General features: G+C 42.7%; 1 protein-coding gene across 5 annotated transcripts in view; it reads right to left on the bottom strand.

The window, feature by feature from the left end:
• Nucleotides 1-12,394, bottom strand: part of TBL1X (transducin beta like 1 X-linked) — a 143,774-nt gene that overhangs the window by 23,736 nt on the left and 107,644 nt on the right. For 4 of the 5 annotated variants that reach the window (XM_081907650.1, XM_081907649.1, XM_081907651.1 and 1 more), the window contains 2 exons: nt 10,162-10,269; nt 403-548 (listed from right to left, as the gene is read on the bottom strand). In XM_081907650.1, the coding sequence (XP_081763776.1) occupies nt 403-548; nt 10,162-10,219 (204 nt within the window). In that variant the 5' untranslated portion in view covers nt 10,220-10,269. Of the gene's footprint in view, nt 1-402; nt 549-9,736; nt 9,871-10,161; nt 10,270-12,394 lie in introns of those variants that run through there. The other variant, XM_081907652.1, reaches the window with a different exon arrangement.

Raw genomic sequence — 12,394 nt, 5'->3', positions numbered from 1 at the left:
TGAATGCCTTCTTTCTTGGCTGGTGGCACAGCCACCGGGAGGCCTACGGAGGGCTACTGTTCAGGAAGATACCAGGATCCTCCCTTGTATTTTTAGCTCTTGCTCTCTCCTATTCTTAGAGACACATAAGGCAATTGTATCCAATTGCTCAGTAAGGCCTAAATCTTTTCCAACCCTCTGGTACTGTAAATATACTTAATTTCTTACTGTTCTGTATTGATTCCTTGCACAAATGCCACCAGTTATCCATTCCAGCTCAAAACTGTGGCTTGCTCTTGGGTAAGAGTTAACGGAGACAGGCAAGAGGTAGGTTCTTCAATATCTAACATACTCCATAGTGTACGTACTACATAGTGTACTCAAGTGGTGTGTCTCTCCACATAAGACAACACAGCTACTCACCTCATTGATGCTGATCTCTGCTTCCACATACTGCAGGCCTTTCTGAAGTATGGAGATGAGGGCAGCAGGTGGCACTAGTGTCCCATTGATGTTGGATTGGCTAATATGACTCTCTATTCCAAATGTGAAGGCTGAATGGGAGAAACCTGAAAGCAGGAAGGGAAGCCATGATAGAAAAACCTAAACACTCCTTAATGTGACACACACACCCTAAAAACAGCGCTGCCCCAAAACCTTTGCCAGCCTAACCATTTAGGAGGATCCATTTACCAGATTACCTTGGGTGGTTACAAAAAACTACAACGGCCTCCCCTTCTCCTAGCATTCATTTCCAAACATACTTTGCGGAGAATGCAGACTTCGCAAAGAAATAATTTGTGCTAAGCCAAAAGGTGTTCTTTTTATATATATATATATATAAAAGCAAAAACACACACCATTTTGATGCTTAAACTCTTTTTACAGTGAACAGCTTGTATTTGCCTACAATCCAATGCTCACAGCAAGGGAAACATTCTCTCACACAGAACAAGACAAAGGCACCTTTTCAACCTTCTGCCCACAGTTCTCATTACCAGCTCAATCCGACATGCACAGTGTAACTGTTCTAACAGGAAATGAGAAGCTATCCCCAAGAGGTAGACTCTCTAACTGCATGTTTCTTTGCAGGCAACAACAAACTGGAACTGTACCACGCTGGCCCAGTGCAGACGTACTGGTGCTGATCCATTAGCTGCAACACCATTCATGCAATTAACAATAGCATGATTTGATGGTTTTTTTAAAAAAGCAAATTGCAAATGTAGGACCTCAAATCAGATTAGGGCTTTGACATGGGATGGTTTCTTTTTAACCCCCTCCCCGCTGCTGTTGTCCCAATCTGAGTCAGAGCCCCTGTGCCTGCCATTTGCATTGGGGGTGGGGGGTCTCTCTTTTGCTCTAACAGCTGTTTCCCCACCCCGCAAATACCGATAGGAGATGTGAGATCCTTGATCATGACCATGGTGGGGAGGCAAAGAGTTTCCCCCCACAAAACTGCTCCCCACCAGGTTCCCAGCTTGGATCAGTCCCCACACTAGCAATTTAGGTTTAAAAAGCCAATCACACAAGAGGGAAGTGTGGTTCAGGTGCAGTCATGAAGTAGCACAAGATTTCTGTATGTCTGGTCTAATGAGAAGGCAGAGCTGTGCTGCTAATCTAGATGCCACCAAGATGCTGGAGGAAATACGGATACAGTATAAAGTAATAGAGGAAGTGAGAAACAGCTCAGCAGAGGTCCCTGATTTTCAGCCCATAAAGGACATCTTTCTCACAGAGCTGAAACCAGCTCATCTACTGCTGTACACACATGTAATCAAAGGAGAGGCAAATTGAATTCTGGAAGGAGTTGAAAACAAACCATATTCTTAAGAGGCGTGAGCTATATCACAAATGCTGGTCAAAGCTGACCTGATGAATAATCTGGTAGCAACTGGGAGTTTTGGCACGCAAGCGTTCACAGAGGCCTTGTAGGTGGGTACAGATATTTTCACTGCCATTCAGTTGGTGCTGACATCTGCTCTGCATACTTGGTTGCTGAGAAGGCGATTAACCACCCACAATGGTGACAAACTGCATGCTCTCGAGTCTTCAGCTGGCGGACTATTCACTGTCAGACTGGACAATGCTGAGACTTTAAGCCGTGGCACAAAACCTTACTCTTCATCTGAAGGAAGACCAGGCGGAACCCTTAGAAGCAAAATTGATTGCTGTGTGAAGTGTTCAGGGTTCCAGCCAACTAGCCATGCTCTCTTCCAGAATATTCCATACCATTTTCTCCCTCCCTAGGTTTTCTATGCCACCTCTTCAGTCATCATTAGGCTGTTTGGGCTTCCCACCTCCCCAACTTATTGTTACCTAAAGGTATTTACAGTATTTCAAACTTTGCAATTCTCCCAAGTCTGCTGAGTTCTCTCTTATAGTATGTGGAGGGTTTTGGCTTACATAAGGAACCACACTGAGACAATGAGCTCACTGTTAGTATATAGGATGCTGGGGGGGGGAGAGATTCTATTGCACCCAATGCAGTGTTACTTGTACAACTCTACTCTGGAACTCTGAATTTAGAAATTAAAAATGTTCAGAATGGAAAAGATGGAAAGGAACAGAATAACCATGGTGCAGTTCAGTCTTTGATGGCCTCCTGTCATCTAGATGTTTTGGCCGATAGGAGTGTGGGGGCCAGGAGGAGCCCTAGAGGACGCCAGGCTTATTTGCAAACACTTGCTAACTAATGTCAGCTACTGTTAACGGTGGTTAGCACTGCTGCAGATGCAACTGTACAAAGAAGGAAACATCCAAAAGGGTATAAACCATCATAACCATGATGAAGGACTGACCTTGATTATGAATACCAACTAACCCAACATTACACCTCAATGAATTCTTCTACACACCATTTGCTGCCAAGAGGAGGCAACTTCATAGCAATTTCTACAGCAATTAATATTTGTGTAACCATGAGCGCAACCTGAGTGGATGAAGAGCTAGGTACGCTTTGTTGTGATTTTTACAGTCACAGCGGTGCTGTTTAGAGAGCTGCTGCGATTACAGAAAACCGCTGCAAAAATGTACCAAATTAAAAACGTCAAAGCTAAGGAACACTTCAGGACTGGAAACACAGAAAATTCATCAGTATGTGCTACAGAGATGGCTTCATAAGAGACGATACTAAAAGCTTAAATATAAATAATGTGCCTAAGTAATTTGTTTTTTAAAAGGCATCATCAAGGGCTGCGTCTTGCAAACTATTTTAAAGTTGGGCTAGCTTTCTGCAAGTTACTTTTGTAGTTGAAATTACTGGAGCACAATTATCACCATATTACTACCAGAGAATGAAGGTAACATTACAAAAGCTTTGAGGTAAACCACCACAGCTCCACCTCAAGTAGGAAGTTGTCTTATAACATTCTAAAGTGAAAATGTCCCAGATGCCAAGAGCATGATTAGTTTATAAACTGTGCCCCTTTATAGTGTGAAGCTGTGAGCTGCATTATCTTTGAAATGCATGTAACCAGTCCAACTAAGTCAATGGCCTCTTTAAAAAAAAAAGGGGGGGAGCGTGCTATAAAGCTTGTGATCCATTCCTGAAGTGGGAAGTAGAATATATTTTTTAAAAAACAAAACAAAACGCACATAGTCCACACAACACCATTATGCTTTAAAGAAGTAGAACTTCACAAAATCCCAAAGAAGTTATTTAATGTTGAACTTTGTATATGTTAATAGAGACCTGGCACTGAAGGCTTGTCTAATAGTGGTATACATATATAGTTAAGAATAAAATCAGCTTCCTCTTCCATCACACACATATTCACTTCCTGTCCCATAGACTCCTTGCTCCAGCTTCCTGGAATGCCTGGGTCCTTTTAGAACAGCCCACTGCTAGGTTTAAGGACTTGCTGCTTCTGTGTCAGAAAAACTGATCTTTCGCTTCCCACAAGAAAGCAGCACTGTTTTTGCCACAGTTAGAATATTCATGAATATTCCATGGCTCCATAGACAATTAACTATGCTCTATGGACAGAATAGGGATGCGGGCGGCGCTGTGGTCTAAACCACAGAGCCTAGGGCTTGCCAATCAGAAGGACGGTGGTTCGAATCCCCGCGACAGGGTGAGCTCCCGTTGTTCAGTCCCAGCTCCTGCCCCCCTAGCAGTTCAAAAGCACGCCAAAAAGTGCAAGTAGGTAAATAGGTACCGCTCCGGCGGGAAGGTAAACGGCATTTCCGTGCGCTGCTCTGGTTCGCCAGAAGCAGCTTAGTCAAGCTAGCCACATGACCCGGAAGCTGTCTGCGGACAAACGCCAGCTTCCTTGGCCTATAGAGTGAGATGAGCGCACAACCCCAGAGTCGTCCGTGACTGGACCTAATGGTCAGGGGTACCTTTATCTTTACGGACAGAATGGAGGAAGGGGAAGTGGACTAAAAACAATATTCCAGTGTTACCAATTTGCCTGTTAGTATTCTGAAAACACAACAGAACCTTCCTTTGGAAGTTTTCTCTATATCAGCTCCGGCTTCTAAGAAGACAAACAGGCATTAGGAGAGTGAGGGAAGAATCTTAAAGCAGTGTGTGTGGATGTAGAATTAATCATGTGTTCCTGGAATGGGTGACTGGCCCACTTCTGAAGTGATAAGCATCAAGTTCTACATGTGTGATTCCCTCACAATGGATTGATGGGTTGTGCTTGTATTTTGCAGTCCAGTATCCAAAAGAGTAAATCTAAGGAAGGAGGAAACGGAATGATAAGCTGCTTCGATGTCTCATATAAAATACTATTTTTACATCAGGGCTTCTCAGACATATTTGTCATGGTATCACTTCTCAAGTAAAAACAAGAAGATAAATCCGTACGCAACTCAGGGCTAGTCAAAATACAACCACTGCAGGAACTGCTTGAAGCGGCCTCTGTATGGTAGTTACTTCATGCAGTGAGCTGTTAGAGGATACTGGCTTGCTGAATAAGTAGGTCTCCATGGGGTGTACTGTCGCCACCAGCAATGTCTGACAGTAGTGGAGAGACAACTCTTGGAAAACCAATCCACAAGGCAATCCGGCACATATGAAATGGCTCACTTTACGAAGCATCCATCACCCAGAAGGTGGCAGGCATATTATGAGAAACAGCCCCTAAGAAAACAATGATCGGCAGAGCCCAGCACAGATTACATGAAAAAGGAGAGTGTTTTCTCCCACGGAGACATTGGAGGAAGAGAGAATAAAAATAAAAATAAATGAGTTGGCCTAATGTCACCCACCACAATCATTCAATTCAGGATGCAGAGAGAAAAAAAACATTTTGCCCATATGAGAAAAGGTGTCCAGGTGTCACAAACCCACACTTGTAATTATGAGAAATCTCCAGATATATGGGGGACAGCTATTCTACTCCCTCTTCTGATGGCTTCGGAGATGAAAGTCAGAGGAATCTATTCTTTCCATTCGTAAGAAAACAAATGGGACCGCTTTTAGATCATGAGGCCAAAAAGCAACTTCTACATGACGGACATAAACAGAAATAGCATGCCGCCCCATCAAATACCAAGCAAAAAGGGAAACAATTCAATCTAAACAAGGTAGTAGTACAACATGGGGGGGGGGGGAATCTAGCAAAACCATGTGATGCAACATTTAGGCTGCATTCACACAGCAGTTTATTCATTATCACCATTAACTGTAAGTATATTTGAGTTTTCACACAAAAAGCTGCTTCCAGAAAACAGAATACAGTGGACCCACAATTTATGGACCCTTTACATTTGCAATCGCAACCTGTAATTTCCCACTCTCAGTTTATTTATTTCCCCTCCAACAGCACACCCAGTAGGTTTTCCTCACCAGCCTCTGGGAAAGAGATTCAAGGGCTCTGGGGGAGTGCTTCCTTTGGGGGGGGTTCGGAGGGGGGTCCTGACTTTGCATGATTCTGCCTTTGTGCACAGACCCCCAGAACTGATCCCTCACGTAAATGGTGAGCCAACTCTATTACACATATATAGTGCTCATTTCCATGTTATGGCATTCCAGGAGGGGGAAATCTGCTTGCAGCTCCCTTATCCCAGAATATCATGGGAATAAAGAGACGAAATTTGGGGTGGTACACCGGCATACAATTTTTTTCATCACAGGGGAACAGAAGGACATATGTGTAGAAAGGGAGCAGTGATGTTGTCCAATGATGTTTGTTGTTGTGTCTCACCAAACCCACTAGCGTGGTGTCAATGAAATTTAGTGTGACATTCTGGTACAGTAGTACCTTGGGTTACAAACGTAATTCATTCTGGAGGTCCGTTCTTAACCCGAAACCGTTCTTAACCTGAGGCACGCTTTTGCTAATCGGGCCTCCCACTGCCGCCGCACCACCGGTACGCAATTTCCATTCTCATCCTGGGGCAAAGTTCTCAACCCGAAGTACTACTTCCAGGTTAGCGGAGTTTGTAACCTGAAGTGTTTGTAACCAGAGGTACCACTGTGTATTGGTCAGAAAGCCATAGTTCCATAGCACTTCAGTGTGAAGGGAATATTAGAAAACAGTACAGAAGTACTAGTGTTATAATTAGGAAAACTAATGTCATGGATATTCTTGGTAGGTTTGTGAATCTAGCCCATAATGTCTTCCTTTGCTCACAAAGGCTGGATTTGCCCCACTCATTACAAAGCAGCTGGTGGGAAGGAACACACCAAAATGAACATGATCCTACCAACACTGTGGTTTTGGATGCATTATTAGTTTGCTCGTTTTCAAATAATAAATAAAAAAGATAAAAATGAATAAATGCATGATATAAAGTGTGTATTTAGAAAAATAATGTAAAATAATGGGCACTTAAAAAAAACAAAACCCAGTAGGAATGCATATTAGGAAGATATCAGACTTCTAAGATGTGTAGACATTCCTATAAAGGCAGCAGACATCTATGGATAATTTCCATAAACGAGACTTGGATAAAGATTGAAATGCATCACTGCAGTTACAAATAAGTCTTGTCTTTTTTTAAAAAAGGAGGAAAGCAATTTCGTCAGCACCCCAACCGTATCTCCAGCCCTGAGTAGTTCAAACTGCCTGCGCTGCTTTGCCAAACTGCCAGATATGTCTACTGGAAAATATCTCGCACTGTATAACATCTGGGCCTTGGGAGTGCCTTCTGAGACAATTGGGGGGAGGGGCGTGGAGGAAAGAGGAAAGGCGGGGAAAGTGTAATGAGAACCTTCGAAATAGTTTCCCTAACCCTTAAATGGCAGTGACAGACCTGTTAGTAGATGCCTAACAAAAACCATCTTTCTAAAGCTTTTTTATAGCCATGCACAATGAAGATGAAGTATTCTGAAGAGTCACAGTTACTTTTTAAATGCTTGCAGCACTGTAATAAGTCTTGCTTCTCCAGAATTCACTCCACTACTCTATTCAGTGTGGTAGCAAGAAGTTGAAATGCAGCCTTTTTTAAGGGGGGGGGGGATAAACAGGGACAGGACACAGAGGGAGGACTGAAGCCTTCATAAACGAATCCAGTGGACTCAGATCATGAACTCTGCTTCCAAGGTAGACTTACCTGATCCAATCCAGTGAGATCAGATCATGATCTTATTGGATTGGATCAGGTGAGTCTACCTTAGAAGCAGAGTTCTGTGGGCTCTTCCTGCATCGCTACTGTTGGGTATAGGATTTCAATCTAAGCCATTAATTTAAGATGAGAATGACTACAATAATAAGAATTACCGTATTTTTCGCCCTATAGGACGCACCTTTTCCTCTCCAAAAATGAAGGGGAAATGTGTATGCATCCTATGGAGCGAACTCAGGCTTCAGGAAGCTCTCAGCAAGCCTTGGGAGCCCATCGGGCTCCCTAGGCTTGCGGATAGCAGCCTGCATCTTGAAGCCAGGGGCGCGCTTCTCCCTACCGCCAGCCCCACAAGCTCGGGGGACAGCAGGGAGGTGGAGCGCCGCCATCCTGCTGTTCCCCAACCTGGTTTGGGCTTCAGGCAGATATCCGCAAGGCGTGGGAGCCCAGCGGGAAGTCGCACCGGTCTACCAAGGCTTGCGGAGAGCTGCCTGTTCTGGGGGCTGGGGTCAGGGGAAGCTCGGGCTTCCCCCGCCCCAGCCCCGTGCCTGGGGGGGGGATAACATTTTTTCCCTTTATTCCCCCCCCAAAAAAAACTAGGTGCGTCCTATGGGCCGGTGTGCCCTATGGGCGAAAAATATGGTCTTTCCGAAGATCCAGCAAATGCTCCCTTGTATTACAGCTTATCCTGGGAACTGAGGAGAAAGGATCTTCTTTTTTGAACTACATAGTGGCCAAAATTAAAGCACACATGACTGTTTGCTAAAATTCATTGTGTGTGTGTGTGTAAATAATAACCTTTTCGTTGGGTTGAATGACAGTTCTTTTCAATATCTGCCAAGAATATAAAACTACTGAAATTTTAGTCATCTGTCAAAGGAGGAGAGGAAACATCTTTTACTAGGAAAGTACTTCTAAAAACTTGAATAAGCTAGCAAAGATTAGCACCATTTAACAGTTCTTCTTCATTACAGGTTTTGAGGAGGAGGAGGATAAAATGAAACAAATCCTCTTTTCTATTTGCATACTGTGGCATTAGAATGAAAGAGCACTCCAGATTCTGCCATTCACTGTGCCTAAGCTTGCAGATCCATAAAATCTGAGATCTTTTCAATTTGGCCAGGATACAAAACAAAACCCTCTTTTAACTACAAAGATGAACATTCTTTTCTGCTCTTTTTCCCTCTGTGTGTGGAGGGAGGAGGAAGAAAAAGGTTGCAGGAGGTAATTGAGACAGCATCCAGCTTCATTTTATAACAAGGGAAATTATACTCTGCAGATTTAGTCCTTAACTGTGCTCTGCAGTCAGTCAAAATAACCACCTGTAACCAGCAACACTGAATAGGCCATCACTGTTGCCACATGGTAATGAGTTTGCAAGGATTTCCAACATTGAAATTATCCACAATTGGTCACTGCAGCTTTTTTTAGCAGCCAAGGCAGTAAACCCTAATTTTCTTTAAATTCAATCTAACTGCAAAGTGCCCCATTCAAAAATCACACCACTCTAAAAGCCATGTATCAGTAGCTTCCAGAATAACTAACTTCTAGAATAATGTGGCTCAAAAATACCAGCTAGTTCTTATATACGTTGTTCGCCAATTATTCAGAATCTAGGGTAGGAGTCACTTTCTCATATGGGTGGGGTGGGGTGGGGGAGAATCATTAGATGCAGCAGATAAATTCAACCTAATTCAATTCAAATTAAAAACTGATGTTTCTCCTCTTTTACAGTTGCCTGAGTGCAAAATGTGTGTTCACACAATGGAGCTGTCGCCCCTCTTCTCTCCCCCCCCCCCACAACTGCTCAAGGACTTTCCCCAATCTTCCAGAGCAGATTTGGGGAGGCCATGGCATGTGTGTGTGTGTGTGTATGAGAGAGAGAGAGAGAGAGAGAGAGAGAGAGAGAGAGAGAGAGAGAGCGCGATTCTGCAAGTATGAATTTTCGCGCTTACGGAATGAGTTAGTTGGACACTGGCCCTTGGTTCTAAACTCAGATTTCTATGCATGACAAAACCAGGAAAATCCTGTAGAAGCTACTTTGTGATGGCTGTTCGTAATTAGATCTCTCAAAGATTTTACAACTACGCATAGACTTTAAATAAATTACAATAAATGCTGTTTCCACTCAATTACTTGCCTTTTTTTATCAGCAAATGAACAATTAAATCAACCACAACTTTCTAAAGGCTATACACTCAATACAAAATTCAGCAGAGAAAATTCTTAATTTTACTACCATATTTCTTTCAAGCTGAATTGTGGTGAAGGGGGTGATTTGTGGGGCGGGGATCTTGCAGCTGGGGAGGGGAGAGTTGCAGCGCACATGGTGACCTCAACTGTTTTTCTTTCTGATTTGCAGATATGGAAACCAGTTTGGTATTTTCCTACACCTGAAAAGTGGTAAATAAATGTTTATAATAAATGCTAAGGGCAGGCTCGAACACTTATTTAGTGAAATGCAAAGTGCAAGATATATGCATTTTAGTTAACAAAAATGAACTCTAACAGTGGGGATAAATGCTACTATTTGTAAACTGTAAAATATAATGTATTGTTTATACATCTAAATCTTGCTATGTGACCTGGCAACAGGCCGGTCAAACTTCTTTGTTAGAACACTCTCAAGGACATATAGAACGTTGCTCTAAACGAAAAAGTTACCTGACTCCTGAAGATAGCGATACACCAAGAAATTCACTTCGTCACTGGTTATGCTCATCTTAGCCCCACCTCAATATGATGAGGTCTGCAAGAAGTGTGATCCACGCTCTGTTTAAAGAGGAAGAATGATAAAACACAGCTTTGGATTACAATCACCTAGTTGTTTTTAATTAAACATTCACTTCTATGGCCACATACTAAGGTATACATCAATTTACATCTGAATTATAGCCAAAGTTCAAAATGAATTGACCATAGGAAAATCATAATCATTTACGGAGTTGGGACAACAGTTAATAAAGTCTTGAAAGAGCTTTCCCCATGCACTGACAACCTCGCCATCAGGTTACTGCAATGTGTTGAGCTGAGTCTGGTGCAGAACATAGTAGCTAGGTTGATTGTGGAGGAAAAATACTCTCAGCATAGGACATCTTACTTGCTGGATTTGCAAGGCGGGATGTGCACTAGTTGCTGATCTGTTACTGGGTCAAATCCAAGGTGTAGCTACAAAAATATAAAGCCCTCTTGCAGCTCAGAACCAGGTTACTTTAAAGACTGCCTTGTCCCCTGTATACCCAATAGTTCACTGTGACCTATGAGAGAATCTCAACTGCAAGTTCCACAGTCATTCAGAGCAGCGCTTTCAGTGTGGCTGCCCCTGTTCTGCGGAACAGCATTCGTGTTGAGATGCAGCAGACACCCACTGTCAGCACTTTTCAGAAGCAACTGAAGACAGTTTTGCTCTGAGAGGCTTCTCCAACAGAATGAATGGGTCTCTGCCATAAGTGTCTATTTTGCATTTTTTTAAACACACACACACACACACACACACTTGCTGTTTATAACTTTTTTGTTTTTTGCTATTTTCATTATGCATGGTGCTGAGGTGATTGCGCAGAATGTAATAATAACAACTCCATATATAATTTTAGTACAGTGCTGCTCTCAGTGACTGCAAAGGACCTAAAGCCACCAGGCTCAGAGATGCAAAAACACATGGCAGTGGAAAAGCTGCTGCTGCAGCAAAACCCTGTCTAGGTTTTTCCAGCTCTCCAGCAATACGCTTGACCCCCCCTGGCACCTACAATTCTAGCTCAACCATACTCTATTTTTAAACAGGTCAAGTAGGATGCCTCCTCACCCCCCATCCATTCCTATAAATTAGATTTGTGTCATAATGCATCATTAAAATCAAACGCAAACATTGCAGAACAAACAGAGAGGTCTATTTAGAACAAACCACTGAGGCAGAATGTCCTTTTGCCCATTTGGCAGCACGGCGCAGCAATTTGGGTCATACAGACCTTCATTGTTCTAAGCCAACGTCAAAGCATTAAATAAGAGTTATTGACACCTTCCTTCACTGCAGAAACTACATGGCTGCCCCCAAAGTGTGGGGTGAAATGAACGAACCCAAAGCAAAGCTCCCTCATCTGGCACTGCCTCACCAGGTGAGGTAGCACTTAAGACAACACTTAAGAAATTCTTTAGCAGCGAATATGTCATAAAAATACAAACTGAGTAACTTAAATATAAGAACACCTACGGAAACAAGAGTTTATGCCCAAACAAGCCTCTTTTTCAAAGAAAATATTGTGCATTAAAAATAAAAGGGCCGTATTAGCTTTTAAACATATAAATATGCATAGACAGTGCATCAAGAGGCCATGTATTTTTGCCTTTCAAGCTACAAGACTTCTCACTACAGCAATTAAAAATAATAATAATTGATCTAGTAGCTTCAGTATTTACACTGCCCCCTCTGCCCACTGGAAAGTATTAAACTGCATTAAACAAAAAATAAGAAAGGGCAGGTTATTAGCGTCGTGGCTGGCCTCTCTTTCCCTTCGCAGCTAAGAGAGCCTTTGCTCCTTGAAACTGTGCTCAGCAATCCCTGTTGCTTAGAGTAGCATCTGCTACTTTAAGTCAGCTATGCTCATCTACAGGTGTCCCCAGAAGTGAAGGTCATGCATGACTCTAGCAGATGTCCCTGCATTATTTATGTGAGCTGCTCTTTGGAGCTGTGTGGTGCTTTTATTTTACTGTCCTCACATATTTCGTCAACAATTCAGATTGATTACCCTCACCGGCACTAACCCTTTGGTTCGACAATTATGGCAAATTAAGACCCTTCTTCCTAAGTGTTAATTTTATTTCCTGTGGTGATTTGTACTTCATACAAAAGCAACCTCCGTATTATTATTATTATTATTATTAATTATTCTTTTGCTCT

Source organism: Podarcis melisellensis (assembly GCF_964234715.1).
Source record: "Podarcis melisellensis genome assembly, chromosome: 4".
Lineage (NCBI taxonomy): Eukaryota > Metazoa > Chordata > Lepidosauria > Squamata > Lacertidae > Podarcis > Podarcis melisellensis.
This window is presented reverse-complemented; position numbering and strand designations above follow the sequence as displayed.